At 40.9% G+C, this 17,210-nt stretch overlaps 1 protein-coding gene across 3 annotated transcripts in view; it reads left to right on the forward strand.

Annotated features, from left to right (window-relative positions):
• SLTM (SAFB like transcription modulator) overlaps nucleotides 1–17,210 on the forward strand; it is a 56,356-nt gene that overhangs the window by 20,238 nt on the left and 18,908 nt on the right. For all 3 annotated transcript variants that reach the window (XM_066592532.1, XM_066592534.1, XM_066592533.1), the window contains 7 exons: nucleotides 934–987; nucleotides 5,874–5,904; nucleotides 6,857–7,313; nucleotides 7,848–7,897; nucleotides 10,407–10,516; nucleotides 16,626–16,775; nucleotides 16,859–16,968. In XM_066592532.1, the coding sequence (XP_066448629.1) occupies nucleotides 934–987; nucleotides 5,874–5,904; nucleotides 6,857–7,313; nucleotides 7,848–7,897; nucleotides 10,407–10,516; nucleotides 16,626–16,775; nucleotides 16,859–16,968 (962 nt within the window). The remainder of the gene's footprint in view (nucleotides 1–933; nucleotides 988–5,873; nucleotides 5,905–6,856; nucleotides 7,314–7,847; nucleotides 7,898–10,406; nucleotides 10,517–16,625; nucleotides 16,776–16,858; nucleotides 16,969–17,210) is intronic.

The following is a 17,210-nucleotide window of genomic DNA, read 5'->3' on the forward strand; positions in this document are numbered from 1 at the left end:
ATTCTGAGGTTGTGTTTTCCCCATGACATATTGTAGTTAGTGGTAAAACTTCATTCAATAAATTTGTGTTTATTGAGGGGAAAAAAAAGAAATCAAAATTTACTAAACATTTTTAAAAATTCCCAATTTTCAAACTTTCACCTTGTAACCGCTACGATGTAGGTTTATGTCCTGTTGAGCTAAATCCAGTGCGCCCATGATGTAAACTTATGTCCTGTGGCCCTAAGTGGTTAAAGCATTTGGTATGGACTGCAGTCAGTGGTGAGGCCCAATCATAATCGTGTTCTGGCTTGTCAGGCCCCATAAAAATATAGAAGTCGCAGTCCAGTTTGTTGTCTCTAAGCAAATGCTCTGAGGGCTCACATGAGCATATTTTATAGCATATTACGCGCATGTAATACGTGGTACCAATGTTCACATTGCTTTCAATGTGCTTCTCACATCAACGTGTGCAAAAACAGAACTTGTGCATTATGCACAGACTGTTGGGTGTTGGGGCCAGAGGATGTGTGAGTGTATGGAGATTGTCCGCACGCAGGGATGTATAAAGAGCATTCATACAACACCCTGTTGGGCTTTGCAAATAATTTTCTTGTGCTGCACAGCTATGAAGTGTACGGTGGTCTTAATTTTCAGAGCAAAATGATGTTTCTTTAGCAATTTTTTTTTAAAATTCTTTCCCCTGTATGTTAATCCTTGTATATATCTTAACAGTGTGAGTTGATTGCAGTAGTCCTTTACTATTCCTAACTGCTTACAAGATGCTGCTTATTTTCAACATTACAATCTTTTTTTGTTTTCCAATATGTTTTTATTAGGCAAGATCCATAGGAGTAAAAGGTTTCTAGATTTTCTTACTCTGTATTATGCATTTTTCAGTTGCTTATCTGTAGCTATTTTAACCCTTTTTTAAAATTATTTTTATTTTTTAAGGATAATGAAAATCAAGATAATCAGACTTTCTCCGACCAGGATATTGTTCCCGATGTAAGTTTTTGTCTTTAGTATTGTATGAATATTTAGACTATTATGGATTGTGCTATGTATGGCTAGGGCGGTGTTCACACTGTTCTGCGCCTTCATCCTGAAGTAGTGCAGCGTGCATCGCTGTTCCTGCTGTCACAATGGCAGGAATTATCTAGAACAGTGTTGTGGGCTCCACTAGCAGCAGAGGCTGGGATAGAAATGTAAACATAAACTAAAACTTGCAGATAAGATGGTTTTCTTGCCAAAAGCGCTGCATTTCTTGCTTATATGGTAATTTCAGCCTTTGTAGTTTATATTAAATCCTCTGATTTTGTAATACTCTCTGAATATAATTGTGATTGCAAAGGTTACGGCTGTAATTTTACCCTTTAGGCTGCTATTACACGAGTGCAGTTAAAGCTTGTGTTATAGCACTAACTGCTGGCCTGCAGCCCGGTTATTGTCGGGGAAAATGCGAGGCCTAGTGGGCACAGTTAGGTGGCTCTCACACAGGCGTTGGCAATCACATTGGTACAGCTTCTTTTTTTATCTACCCTATCATTGTGGTGGGTAATGAGGTGCATTAAAAAGCACTAAACCGCACGAAAATAAAGTAGACTGCGCTCAATCGCTAATTTGCGAGACCCTATTGAAATAAATTAGAGCGTTTTTACAGTTTTTAGTACGGCATTTCAAATGCCACGCTCAATGCTGTAGGAAGTGGGCTGGGAGAGAGCAGCCCTAGTGCCCGGTAATGGCCTTTTCATTAGTCCTGATCCACAGTGGGGCTCAGAATCTGGTCTATATCTCACACACATTTGGACAGTTTCATAGACCTCAAATCTGACTATTTTCAGCTGTTTGTCATGATTTTAAAATTCACTTTTCAAAATATAATATTCAAGCCATATTCCAAGTGAATGAGCAATGATTAATAACCTTGTATAAATGAAATCTCCCCCCCCCCCCCAAAAAAAAAAATCACAAAAAAAAAGCTTTGAAAGAGGCCAGCCACAGCAACGATATGTTGTGATTTAGTTCTGTGTTGTAACTGCTTCCTGCCTTTGCACTGACTTTTCACTTATCAACCCTTTCCAATCCACTGTCTGACGTCTAAAGACATTCTGATTGAAGGCTCTACAGCTTCCAATGTCAGGAGACGTCCGGCAGGGTATTCTTACTGTATATTACTGGCCGCGCTGTTGTCTGGGGCCTCTCCAGCATGTCCAGTACCACAGTACTGGCTCTAGCCAGCAGGTGGCACAATTGTATAGTGGCAGAAAGAGGGAAAAAACCCTAGGAAATCCTGAATCCAAAATTGGATTGCAAAGGGTTAATATGAAATAGAGATCTGCTAGTTCCCTCAGAATAGCGGTGTGGGGGCTCCCCCTGTCATCTCACTCGCTATATGCAGGAAGTGAACATGGTGGGTGTACCCAATCAAGCTGCATATCCCAGTAGCAACTGCGACATCTAAGGAGTTTTGACAGGGGGAAGGGGCTCCCTTTTTTTCTTACCCATTAACACAACAGCGAGGACCAGTGTCTTGCTGTGACCCAGGTTTGCTACCGTAGTCATACTGACCAAATAGCTTGAGCATTGTGTTTTAAGGAAAGTAACCCAAACAAGTGGAATGTGTCTTGTTGTTTTTTGTTTGTTTTTTTTCCCCTCTCTCCTTGCGCCCCTTCCTCAAAAAAATAAAAATAACGTGCGTACACTAAAATGGTGTAAATAAAACTGTTTGCCACAGGTAAGTAAGCCCTCCTTTCAAACTTTGTTTGAAAGTTAAAAAAAAAAAAAAAAGTTTTATTGCTTTGTGTTGATGGGGAAAAAACATTGTGTAGTCCCGAAAACTCAAAACTGGCTGGTCTTTAAAGAGTTTCATTCTTGTTTTCCCCCTGGGGCAGCGGTGCTAGAGGTGTCTACAGTGACTCGCTCTAACATGTTACAGCAAATGCATATAGCAGAGACTGTATAGTAAGTAGTGCATGACGACACTATGATTCCTTAGTATGGAGCTATACAACTGCCTTGTGCCATATCTGAGATACTTGTCCATGAAAGCAGTGCTTCTGCTGGAGCACGCTATATGAAACAGGGCGTCCTATTCCATCTCCATACTAAACAGGTGTAATGTCCTCCAATAGAAGCAAGTCTGAGATGATGCCTATCCACTGAAGGTTAGTTGCCCAGAAGTTGGCTTATTTTTCAATGCCTGTTTTGGTTCTCATTAGTATATTAACCCCCCCCCCTCTTTTCTAACTGGAGGTTTGATGTAACTAGAGAGCTTCAAAAATGATACTTAAACCTCATGTCCATAGGGAAAATCAGGCCCGACGCGGTTTCTTCATGCAGAATCCCGCAGCGGGTCCCTCCTTTCCCGCGGACATGAGGCCTAAAAAGAAGAATTACGTACCCGTCCGGACGCTGCGGATCTACCCTCCGTCGCGGCGGATCTACCCTCCGTCGCGGCCGGATCTTCTTTCTCCAGCCCGGCGGATGTGCTCAGCATGCCGCGCGCATGCGCCGTGCACTTTTTTTTTTTTTTAAACTCCTGCTCTCCTGCGCCGGTGAGCAGAAATTCAGCTGCGGGTGTGCTGTGGATCCGGACGGCTTCCATAGGCTTCAATAGAAGCCTGCGGGAGACCTGCACTAAAATGGAGCATGCTGCGGGGGTTTTCCCGCACACGCAATCCGCGCCTCAAGGGGAAATGACATCCGCAGGTATTTAACTATCTGTGGGTGTCCAATGCACCCCTATGGGGCGCGGATCACGATCATTGGAACAGTGTTAGTTAAATAGAGAACTATGTAGAAATTTGGGGTGGTATTACTTGTAAATGCTTGGGCTTGAAAGTGTGAAAGAAACTCCCTACCTGGGGACATAATCTTCTATTTTAGAATTGCTTCGTATATAAAATATAGTCCAGCTTATGCTATACTCATAAGTGACTCTTAAGAGGATAATTAACATTAATATGCATCTTTCGTGAAAGAGCCGGCTAATGGGTAATCCCACAACCTCTGATCTGCATTGTTTGGCAATTTTATGATATTACTCCAACTTATGAATGGGATACTTCTGCTATCAAGCGATTTAATAGTTGTATAGTTTACTTACTTGATCATTGACGTAGCTTCATGGTACTTTGTCACTGATTTTGGTGCTAGACCATGATAGTGGGACCATTTGCAAAATCTCCTATCCATATACTTTGATATACAATAATATCCTCTATAATGTCACTTTACATGGCCCAAGAAGAGCTCCTCCCACCCTGGCTCTATTGCAGAAATACATGATTGGTTACTCCATTTTGATTGGTGCTCGTTAAAGGGAGGCTGTCAAATTGAAATTGCAGTACAATTTGCAGGCAGGAGGGGCAGAGTAATATGTAGATGTGTAGGAAAAGATTGAAAAGAAACTAAGTAATTTAAATGCTTGCTTATTCTGGAGTCCACTTGATGGTCCGTCTTATATTAGTGTGCGCTAGAGATGGCTGTCAAGACCACCTACTGGACTCCTAAACCATGAAGGAGCAGTGATGCAAAGGGGTTATCGGGCACTACACTATTGATGAACAATAATCAATAGGGGTCCCCGACTCAGAATCTCTGCCGATCACCTTATTAAAATAACAGCGGAACTCATTTCAGTCGATACCAGGCACAGCGCCATACATTGTATAGTGGCTGTGTCTATTATTGCAGTTTGGTCCCATTGACTTGAATGGGACTGAGCTGCTCTGGGGCTATGCGACCAATGTATGTGATATCACAGGCCTGGGAAGAGGCCATGAGCATTGCTATCTTTTTAATCCAGTCAGCTGATCTGCAGGAATCCTGAACGCAGACATCATTGATCAACTATTGATGACCTGTTCTGAGGATAGGTCATCAATAGTATAGTCCTTTTAAAATCCACTTTAAATGAGAAAATTACTATTGCTACAGAATTTTTTTTCCCCCCACAAAAATAACAATCTATTCAGCTCCTTTTACTGTAGACCAAGGGTCCTGCTAGCTGGTTCTAACTGTACAATCAGCCATGTTGTACATATCCCCTAAGTGTGTTATATGTATGTATGCGTGAATGTGAAATATCTATATAATGTGTGTATATTTTTTAATATACTAATATATCCATATAAATTTTATATTATACCAAACATTATATAAAATTGTTAGTATACGTAAATGGGTGCTATAAAGTCTACAAACATTGCATATGTACAAACGTATGCAAAGTTTATTTGCCAGTTTAGCGCCCATGTAAGTATAACATTTATATACACATACATACCATACATGTGCGTGTAAAAACATGTTTGTAATAGATCCTTTCAGAAAAATGCTGCTTTGTCCACTTATTGGGCACATCCATCTCTCCCTCCTAAACTGTTCACTCACTCTCTGAAACCGTGCTGGGTAGACAAGATGGACTAAAAGTTCACTGACAAATTAGATTACATGCTCCCCATATGTGTCCGTGGAGGGGGGGAGAGAGCAATAGGTGAGAGAAGTGGGTACACAGATGCTGCTACAGCTGATGGCGAGCACATCTTTGTCTCGCAGCTACTGGAAATACATCTTCACAGTTCAGTATTCTCTAATATATTCTATGCTGCTTTTTTGCACACAATAGAGGGTATTCTGCCCCGCTGTCTCTCATATACAGTGTATTGGAGATGATATATAATGTAAACCCTCCAGCTCGGGCAAAACGGAGAATAAGGGATGCAACCTGAAGAAGAGAGCTACTTTAATTTAAAAAAAAAAAAAAAAAAAAGCAAAGCATGCAAATCACATAATGGCCAAAAATAATGATCCCCACACACAGATACCAATTTAGTCTGAAAACTTTTAGGTATGCTTTAAATTCAATTATTCGTCCTATTTTTTTTCAGGAAGGAGATGAGGAAGAAAATGAAATGAAAGGTTAGTTGCCATTTTTAACTTCTATGCCCTTAATATCATAAAACATAGCATAGATTATCAAGAATCTCTGAAATGGTAACACAAATTTCAAGAAAAATCCTCAAATGGACCCTAAAGCACCTATTGTAGTTTTTTTTTTGTTTTGTTTGTTTCTTTTTCTGAAAGGTAAGTTTGGACTTCTGTTTTATGCCTACACCTCAATACGGAGAACCATTGTGATTTTAGTTCTTTCTCTTTTGGAACACATCTGCATGTGGAGGACTACTACTACTTGCTACTTACTATTATATGGATTGTATGAACAGTTGGCTGTATGGAATTTCTAGAACATCTGGAAGCTGCGCACTTGCACACAGGAATATACAGTCACCTATGTTCTCCTCCTTTCCACTATTTGAGGACATCTCTTGGAGTCATTCCTGCCTTACAGAACATTGGCTGTGCTGAAGCTCAGGAAGTATTTCAGTCATTAAAAATGTCTAGCAGATGGCATTGGACACTCGAAACTGCATGGAGTAATTAGACTCTACATCTTTGGACATCAAGATCTGGGCAGGAAGATAGGCATTTGAGTCAGGTGTGACAGTGATTGATGAAGAATTTCCTGTCATTAGACTTGCCCTATTGGAAGATCTCCTGTTATCCATCACTAATGGATGAAGAGACTGACCTGATTTTGAGCGGCATGATATTCCAACTTCATTTGTCTGAGGGCATTTGACTTTTTTGAAGATTTCCTGTGGATTTGGAACACCATTCACAAGCCAGGAATCATGGAGCCCTACCCATGTCTGTTATGCTGTCTTGCCATGGAGAATGTCATCTTATTTGTCTAGATTTTTTAAGCAATGCATACTTTTAACCAGATATGTTTTCTCTAGGTCCTGCGCTACAGTTTGAATTTGTTTAAACTTCTTATTTTGCCATGTTTATTCCTGTTAAATCCTCTTAGATATAACAGGTTCTGGTGATGGTACACAAGAAGTATCTAAACCTGTTCATTCAGAAGAGAACGGATCAGAGCTGACTGTCAAAGAAGATAAAGAAGCTAGCACTTGTCTGAAAGAAGCAGAGGACGATAATGTTTCTGTCACACTCCAGGCTGAAGATGCCATCACAATCGATTGTGATGGAGACGACCTCCTAGAAACAGGTAAAAATGTGAAACTTGCAGATTCGGAGGCATGCAAGCCAAAGGATGAGGAGGAGGCGACTGACCCCAAGGATGGCCTGGAGGAGCGAAAAGATATGTCGGGGAACCAAAATGATGTCAAAGAGGAGAATGCTAAAGGAGATGGTGTTAAGAAGGAATCCAGAGAAGGTTCAAAGAAAGCTGAATCTGGAGATAAAGAGAAGGATTCTCAGAAGAAAGGTCCATCATCTACAGGGGCCTCTGGTCAAGCAAAGAGGTTTGTTTTTCTATGTCAGTTCATTAAGATACTGATTACCAACGTTCACTAAGAGCACTCTACATTAAGGGGTAGCATCAAGAATATAATTAGCACCTTGCCTTGTGTGTATAATGCTTTTTGAGCCTCATAAGTTCCTATTTTTTTTTTCTTTATTTTTTTTAAATTCAAGATCTTCCCAGTTTGTTCTACCGCCAGCAGTTTTATTTTTATTTTTCCAAATTGACAAGTTTCTAAAAACTCCTTGTGATGATGGTAAGGAACAGCTGCCCGTTTGAACGCAAAAATGAAGTCAAGTCCCATTCTTGAATTCGGGAGAAGATTTGCCATATTTCCACACTGAATTTATTTGTCAGAAAATCTAGATCTTCAGGCTTCCTGGGGAGAATGAGATCAAGAAGCTTTGAGGGAAACCTTTTGATCCTCTAATATCCAAGTGAACCATTGCAAGGTGTTTTATTTGTGTTTTTGTTTGGCATAGGCAATATCGATTTGTATTTTCACTTTATTTTCCTAATAATTTGCATCTTGCAGCTCTTCCAAGGATACTAAAGAGAACAAAACCACATCTAAAGATGACAAAGGTATGACACTCTGATTAGAAAATACCGTGTATATAATGTGCACTTTTATTATAAATTAGTTATCACAGTTAGGCCGCCTGCACGGGCGAAAATACTGCGTCGGGATTTTCCGCGGGATTTCCGCCACTAAAAGCCTGCATAGGAGTGCATTACACTCCTATGCAGACGGCTGCAGTTTGGCCGCGTGAAATCTCGCGCGGCAAACAAACCACGGCGTGTCCTATTTCTGTGTGGGGCTCGCAGAGCCCCGCACAGAAACGTCACTCACCCGTCCACTGGCTCCGGTCTGCGCATGCGCCGGCACATGAAAGAGCCGGGGCCGCCGGGCGCGGGTAAGCACGCGCTCCTCCCTGCAGGCGCTCTGGTCGGGTCCCGCGGCGAAAATCCCGCCCGTCTGCAGGCGGCCTTAAAGTTTTCAAAAACTTATTTACAACTCAGTTTGGTAACTGATATATAAAAAAATTAATGTGTAGTAAGTCCCAGAAGTTTAGTATCTATAAATTTTAATTCTTGCTAATCTACAAAATGTATCTTACTGATTGGTGCATGACATTGGAATCAGAGTTAGCAGCATTTGCGGTCTATAACCGCGGGGCAACATATTTTTTATAGACAATACAATTATATTTTAATTGAATATTTTAAAAGCATCTTTGCACTATAAAAAAAAAAGTGGATTTGCCTTTTAAAGTGGTTGGTCATCTCATGGAAACGGCCCCTTTTTAAATTAAAGCCACAACCGATTTTCAATTGATCTCTGTGGTATTAGCTTTAGAACCCCCAGCCCCCCAGCATTTAGCCACACATTTCCCTGGTGGCAGCCATTACCTTTTGTTTGGACCCTAACCATAGCTAATCAAATCATGTGAATAAGGGGGCAGCTTAACTTCGTTTGACAGCGCCTTTAGCTCTATCAGTGTGCTATGGCAAGACCTGAACAGGGCTGTGCATGCAAGGCATCCCAGAAATAATTAACAACACATTTGCAATAAGAAATGTTTCAGAATTCCTCCTCAGTGTTGTGCAAGTCTTTCCAGCTACAGCAAGCTTTTGCTGTAGGTGATGTCTGCTAAGCAGGAATTAAGTTGTTATATGCAAAGGTTAACTTTTTGTTTAAAAAAGTACCTTTTTACTTTTTTGATTCACTCCAAGCTTTGCCAAAAATCTATCATAATTTTGCATGCGCACAAGGGCAAAAAAAATAAAAAAAACATCTGGAAAAAGTGAACCCAGATTTAGGCCGGCTGGCGACCCTGCATACTTGCTATTTCTGTATTGCGTATGATCGTAGCGCCTCACTGTCGGTCATGCGCAGTACAGCTTTTGTGTTTCGTTTGTTTTTTTAAATGTTTGTATTTCCCCCAGCCCATACACATTAATTACGAATTGGCTGGGGGTCGGACCTCATCCATTGACTTCATTGGAAGCCGTCTGTGCAGAGTCTGTGGCAAAATAGAGCATGCTGCAATTTTTCTTCCTCTCGTGGTTTCCTTCCGCAAACAGAATCCGCCGGTGTGTGCCCAGCCTTAATATGCCCATACATTAGTGATTTCATGTGGTTGTTTTCTGAAGGACTTGTTGCTCATTATCTGTGGATGATGCATAAACAAATAATCGCTGGCTGATCTCTTGTTTCTTGTGACTTGTTTCTTGTTCTGGGATGCAGATCTGTTCAGCATTAACCTAGCATAACCGCTTTTCTGCAGCTATCTGCTTGTGGCTGGCGTCGGTAAAGCTTGTTCATGTCCTGAAAAGGTGCCAGTGGTCAGAAAATGGTCTAAATCGGACTTTTCAGCTGTCCATAATTTCTAGTGTATGGTTCACTCAATTGAAATGGGCTCCTGTAGTAACGCTATGCATTTGCTTACGTAATATTAATAACATTGTGAAAAATGGTGTTTTATTCTGTCATATAAAATTGAGTAGAAGAAAACGCCATATGGAGAACCTGCAGCCAGTGTGTGACTTGGGAAGTGTCTAATTAGATATGAGGCAGCACTAATGTGTGACAAGTCTGTTATGCTGATGATACACTATAATGCACAGTTTGAGGGCTTGTGTATTTCGGGAGCACTTAGGCTGGGTTCACACGGTGCGGATTTGCTGCGGTTTGCTGTTGCATATCCGCACTGCTGCAAAACCGCTGTGTTTGCAGTGCAAATGTGTTTGGCCAAAAAGCTGTTCTCACAGGGCGGAAGTTTTCCGCACTACAGCAGTGCGGAAATGCAGCTGCGACGCGGTTTTAGAATATGCAGCATGTCGATTCTTTTGGATTTTCCGCTGCGCTTTTTTACCCATAGCCTCCATGGGCGCAGCAAAATCCGTACTTGAAAAAGCAGCCATAATACGCAAGAAAATCCGTGAGCAAAAAAGAACCCTTGAAGCGGTGTTGCCGCAGAAGCGGTTCTTCTGCGGCAAAACCGCAACGATAAAAACCGTGGCAAATCCGCCTCGTGTGAACATAGCCTTATACTTCTGTGTAATTCTAAAATTGTGTATTCTATTAAAGGAAGTAATAGTGGCACAAGTGGAAGCTCGCTGAGGAACCTTTGGGTCAGTGGACTTTCTTCTAATACAAAAGCTGCAGACTTGAAGAATCTGTTTGGGAAATATGGAAAGGTATGTGAAGTTTGTGTTGATCTCTGGGAGGATTTAATTATATTTTTCCTTAGGGATATTTTTATGTTCGGGAATAAATAGTTGTGATTGCCAACCCCATTTGTGCCGCAGGGCAACAGGCAAGATTGCAGTTCACACTTTAAATGCTGCTGTCAATCCTAACATGGCATTTAAATGGCGCAGTTGGAGGTATTTTATTTTTAATATACTGTGCCATGGAAAATTAATTTTTTTTACTTAACCTAAATAATTTAATAATCCAATCTTGGGAATTCAGTTTGTGTGCTGGAAATTGCAAAACAATGCATTTACTTATAAGACATTTATTTCCAAAATGCTCCTTTTAGATATTGCAGCTATTGATTCTTTTTGTCCTTTTTTGGTTGTTTACTGCTTGTTACCAGGGAATAAGACCACCTCTTCTGTGGAAAGAAATCATACCATTCATGTACAGCACAGCTGCGTGCCAAGCACCTGGAGCAGGATCAAGGCTGAATTAAAGCTGTGGTCATGCTGCAACCACTTACTATTGGCTTATTATAATTCAAATTTTAAAAAACCCACATTTTGGTATTGACTTGTTCATATCAGTTGGTACTATGAAATTTTCCTGTATGAATCTCTAATTTTGATCATTTTCACAAAAGTAAATGGACATATATGTCCATCCAGTTAACCCCTTTACCCCTCAATGTTGATCCAGAGGAAGGCAAAAAACCCAAATGAGGTAGAAGCCAATTTTCCCCATTTTAAGGGGGAAAAAAAATTCAACCTGACTTCAATCTGCTCAGAATAATCCCTAGATCAACAGCCTTTTATAAAGTTATTAATGACTAGCTGATATACTCAGCTTCGCCTGAGTTAATTTAGTACAGGTGTTTACCTGTTTGCACAGAAAATTTTATGGAGTCACGGTTACTTCAGAGGAACCAAGGAATAAAATATGTACACACATAGATTTTCCTCAGACTGCATGTACTGATGTCCCTCTGCAGAATGTGCCACCCTTACCACTCTCCTCACTTTTTACATTTAAAGGTAACAGCACTTTTTATTCAAATTTAACCCCAGATTAGAGGTGGCAGTTCCTTCATAGACTTAAAGGCATGCTCCATCCTTGCAGACCCTGGTCGCTTTCTTATGTACTTGATGGCCTTTCTGTATATTCTCCTCAGTATATGCACATAGAGGTCAGTTAGATTCCCCTCAGTATATGCACATAGAGGTCAGTTAGATTCCCCTCAGTATATGCATACAGAGATCAGTTAGATTCTCCTTAGTATATACATGTAGAGGTGAGGTAGTTTCTCCTCAGTATACAAATAATTTTTCTAGGCTTTATGGTTTTTGAGTAAATAACTATGTCACATATCGTGGATTTTCAGTTTTACACTTAGAATTGAATAATGAAGTTGCAACCCGTTTACTTTTCCTTTTAGGATATAAAGAATGGTTGTGGCAAATTTCAAGTTTGTACAAAACCAGGAAGTTACATAACATAGGGGTACACTTACTTTTTTACTTAGGATTGAATAATCTAGTTGTGACCCCCTTTACGTTTCCTATTTAGGACCTAAAGAATGGTCATGCCAAATTTTGCGTTTGTACAGCACCAACAGGTTAGAGAATTAGATTAGGTACATTACATAGGGGTCCTAATTCTTTTGCAATTGGCATTGAATAATCAAGTTGTGACCCTTTTACTTTTCCTATTTAGGACCTAAAAAATGCTTGTGCGAAATTTCAAAGTTTGTACAACATCGGGAAGTTACATAACATAAGGGAGCACTTTTGCACTCAGCACTGAATAATCGAGTTTTTACCCCTTTCCTTTTACTATTTAGGACCTAAGGAATGGTTGTGCCAGATTTAGGCCTCATGTCCACAGGGAAAATAAGATCCGCTGCAGATTCTCCATGTAGAATCTGCAGCGGGTCCCTCCTGCCCCGCGGACATGAGCGCCGAAAATAAGAATTTAAAAGCATTTACCTATCCGGCGCGGGCGGGGAAGGTCAGCTGTTCCTCACGGCCGGATCTTCTTTTTCGGCCGGCGGATGAATTCCTCACGCCGGCGGCACGTCGTCGACGTGCCGCGCGCATGCGCCGGGCACATCCGCCGAGCCGAAGCAAGGAAGATGCGGCCGTGAGGAAGAGGAGACCTTCCCGGCCCGCTACGGATGGTAAATACTTTAAATTCCTATTTTAGGTCTCCCGCGGATCCGGACGGCTTCCATAGGCTTCAATAGAAGCCCGCGGGAGCCGTCCCCGCGGGAGACCCGCACGAAAATGGAGCATGGTCCAGATTTTTCCATGCTCCATTTTTTTTAAAATCGCTTTTATTGACGATCCGCGGGTATTTATCTACCCCGCGGGTGGTCAATGCATCCCTATGGGATGCGGATCCGCATTCGGGAGATCCGCTGCGGATCTTAAATCATATTTTGCCCGTGGACATGAGCCCTTAAAGATTTTAAAGTACATCACATAGGGGTGCACTTACTTTTGCACTTGGCATTGAATAATCGAGTTGTGACCTCTTTACTTTTCCTATTTAGGACCTAATGTATGGTTGCGGCAAATTCCACGTTTGTACGACATCGGGAAGTTAGAGAATTAGTAGTCAGTCAGTGAGGGTGTATATATTGCATTGCTCAAAAAAGACATCCAGGCCCCTCTAAAACTACTGTTAGTTGTGTGGTTTCTTTTTTTTTTAAATCAAATTTCCCATCACCTCATCCTCAGACAGCGTGTTCCACAATCTCGCTGCTCTTACAGTAAAGAACCCCCTTCTGTGTTGTTGTAGAAACTTTCTTTCCTCTAGATGTAGAGGGAGCCCCCCTTGTCACAGTCCTGGGTATAAATAAATCGTAGGAGAGATTTCTGTATTCTTGCCCGGATATACGGTAGTTATACATATACGAGTAACATATAAATTATTAGGTTGCCTCTCAGCTGTCTTTTTCTAAACTAAATAATCCCAGTTTTGATAACCTCTGTAGTCTACCCATTCCATTTATTACTTTAGTTGCCCGCTTTTGCACCCGCACAAGCTCCGATATGTCCTCTCTTGAGTAGTGGTACACAACTGTACACAATATTCCATGTGTGGGCTGACCAGTGACTTGTAAAGAGGAAGAACAATGTTCTCGACATTTGCCCATAGTCCTCTTTTGATGCACCCCATGATCCTATTTGCCTTGACAGCAGCTGCCTGACACTGGTTGCTACAGTTAAGCTTAGAGTTAACTAAAATCCTTTTCCATATCTACGTTACCCAGTGGCTTCCAATTTAGTGTGTAATGGTGACATGTATTTCCCCTGCCCGTGTGCATAACCTTACATTTATCAGTGTTAAACCTCATTTGCCACTTTTGTGCCCCTAGCTTATCCAGATCCTCTTGCAACCGCCTTGTCTTCTCTTGTAATGATACAAAACTATGTAAAGAAATTGTTTGCAGATATTGATATTTTACTGTGAAAACATTTTACCAGGGCATCAATAAATATATTAAAAAGAAGCCCCAAAAACTGACTCCTATGGTACCCAACTAGTAACGGTGACCGAATCAGAGTATGCACCATTTATAACTACCCCTCTGCCTTCTATCACTGAGCTGGTTACCCACTTACACACATTCTTGTCCAGACCAAGCATTGTCATGTTATATACCAACATTTTATGCAGCGCTGTATCAGACACTTTGGAAAAGTCCAGATATACAAGATCCAGTGACTCTCCCTGATCCAGTCTAGAACTTGCCTCCTCATAGAAGCTGATCAGGTTGAATTGACAGGAGCGATTTCTCATAAACCCATGCTGATATGGAGTTATACAGCCATTTTCCTTGAGGTACTTCAGGATATCATCTCTTAGAAACTCTTCACACATTTTATCCATAATAGAAGTAAGACTTGCCGGCCTGTAATTTCCAGGTTCACTTTTTGACCTTTTTTTAAATAGCTGCACTACATTGGCTGTGTGCCAATCCAATGGAAAAGACCATGTTACTATAGAGTGCTTATATATAAGAAACAAGGGTCTGTGTATCACATTACTTAATTCCCTTAAAACCCGGTGGTGTATGCCGTTGGGACCAAGTGATTTGTCTATTTTGATCTTTTTAAGACATCTCTGCACTTCTTCTTTTGTTAGACTTCACTAGAGATAAAAAAATATTTAATAGATTTTTCTCCTCCTCGCCTGCTACAATTTTTCCTACGTTTTTCTTTTATTACTTTCAATAGTAATCTTTTTACTATTTATATAGTTGAACAGTTTTGGGTTAGTTTTACTCTTTTTGGCAAGAAGCTTCTCCTATCTCATCTCTGTTGCTTTGATCTGTTTTTTTTTAACAATTTCTTTTTATAGGTTTTTAGTGTTTCTTTGCTGCCTTGTTTTAGTAGTTTTTGCTGTTTTTTTTCCCCCTTTGAGCCACATTGAATCAATGGTATATGGGGAAAAACCTAACTGTCAGAGTTTTGATTTATTTTATTTTTTTGTGCACCTCTGCTCCCAGAACATACATTTTAAAAAATATAAATAGATAATCAAGTAACTGCTTGCCAAAATATCACAAGAGCATGTTAACTCATCCTGCAGAAAAGCCCTCCGGTAGCTTCGTAAATGGAAAAATAGGTGTTGTATCCCTGAATGTGGCAATACAAAAACAACAAAAAACCTCTATGAAACATGCTTTTCCTGCACAAAAGTAGTAAAAACAATAGAGAGACATGGAGATTTTTTTATCAAAATTGGAAAAATTGCTTCTATACTTAGACGCTCTCTGACATCCAAAATAAACACTTTGAAAATGTTACCAATATACAGTGCACATATGGTTAAGGAGGGGGGGGGAATAAATAATTTACCTGAAAGCGCTGCAAAATAAGTTGGCGCTAAATCTAGTGTAAATCTAGTGTTTGGTTGTTTGTTTGTTTTTTTGAAAATCAGTTTTATGTGTTTTTTTGTTGCAATATATAAACATACATTTGTCTTGGCATATATAAAGAACAGTTTGAAACCTAGTCCCATTGGACTAGGGGCTGTGTGGCAGCCATAACACTTAACAACTGTGAATAAGCATATTGTTTGGCACCATCTTTTGCCCTTACGCCGGGTATTCTAATGTCTTTCGTATATAGTTCTTGGTGCATATTAGGTTGTTAGACAAGACAGTGGGGGGAGGGTATGTGGGGGTGGGACAACGGGGATTGAGTAGACAGGAGAGGGTAAGGGATATGGGTGGAGTGGGGTGATTGGCATCCGAGTTTGCTCGGTTGTCTGTTCTATGAGGCTCTCGGTACTTCCTGTAAGCAGTCTTGGCTCGGCAATCATATCATCTCTTCTATATATCAGATCTCTCTGTAGGTGTAATTTGGTTTGTTTGCTTATGTTAGTTCATCTTTGTGTATGGGGTGACCCCTCCGGGGGGGGGGGTCCTCTGAGAAGGTACGGCACAAACCATCTTCATATGTCCCTCATCAATCCCTCCACACCAGGGCCTTCCACGGGCTCCACCGCTGGATAACTTCGTCATGTTTTCCTCTTCCCCAGCTTGCTAATTCTTCTATGTTGCAGATTAGGTCAACTTTTTCCCTCTACTGATTCAGTGAGGGCGGGGACTCCTTTAGCCACAAAAGGGGGATCAGAGCTTTTGCTGCATCAATGGTTAGGGCAACTAGCTTGTTCCTCAGAGGATGGAAGACTGCAGAGGGTCTCCAAAGAAAGATTAGGTCAGCGCTGAGTTTTAAGTTTGGGGCCATACCTTTTAATGTCTTTTCTACTCCTTTCCAGAATGGGATAATAAGAGGGCATTCCCACCATATGTGGAGGTATGAACCTACTCCCTGTTTGCACCTCCAGCATTTGTCTTGGGTGGCTAGTTTATAAGCGGCCAACCATTGAGGGGTTTTATACCACCGTACCAAGAGCTTGTAAGTAAATCTAGTGTTTTGACAGTTATCCTATGTTTATGGCCATGTAGCATTTCATGTGCAGCAAAACTATAGAAATGTCACAAATATAACGTAATAGGAGTATGTTACTATTAAAAAAATAAATAGTTTTTATGAAACTGAGAATGTTTTTGCTTTTTTCCATTCCTCCCAGGTTTTAATTGCAAAGGTTGTTACTAATGCAAGGAGTCCAGGGGCGAAGTGCTATGGGATTGTCACCATGTCATCTAGTGCTGATGTGTCCCGATGTATTTCTCACCTTCACCGCACAGAATTGCATGGACAGCAGATATCTGTGGAAAAGGTAGATTTTTTTTTTTAGCTGTCTGTTGAGCCGTCCTCCGTTCCCCAAAAGGCTTGTATTAATCTTTTTTATTTCCCTTTTAGTGGAAGAGTGATATTTCAAAAAGAGATCAAAAGAAAGAAGGAGATGACAAAACTGGGTCTGGTAGAACTTCTGGTGAGAGAAAATCATCTGGAGGAGACAAAAGTAGCAAGTAAGAATCATGCTTCTGACATTGGTGCGAGGCGTGTTCATTAAAGATTTCCCCTGACCCTTTTCCTGTGCACTGAGAGCAACAAAACTTGGCACATTAGTCTTTCTGTACATTGGTGCCACCTAGGGATACACACTTCTCCCATCTCTTTATGCAGGGGTAAACAGCTCGCTCATAGAAGTTGGCAGGTTGTTCCAAAAACCATATTGTGACTTTGAGAATCAGAATCTCATCATCTGGAA

Source organism: Eleutherodactylus coqui, chromosome 2, assembly GCF_035609145.1.
Source record: "Eleutherodactylus coqui strain aEleCoq1 chromosome 2, aEleCoq1.hap1, whole genome shotgun sequence".
In the NCBI taxonomy this organism is placed as follows: Eukaryota; Metazoa; Chordata; class Amphibia; order Anura; family Eleutherodactylidae; genus Eleutherodactylus; species Eleutherodactylus coqui.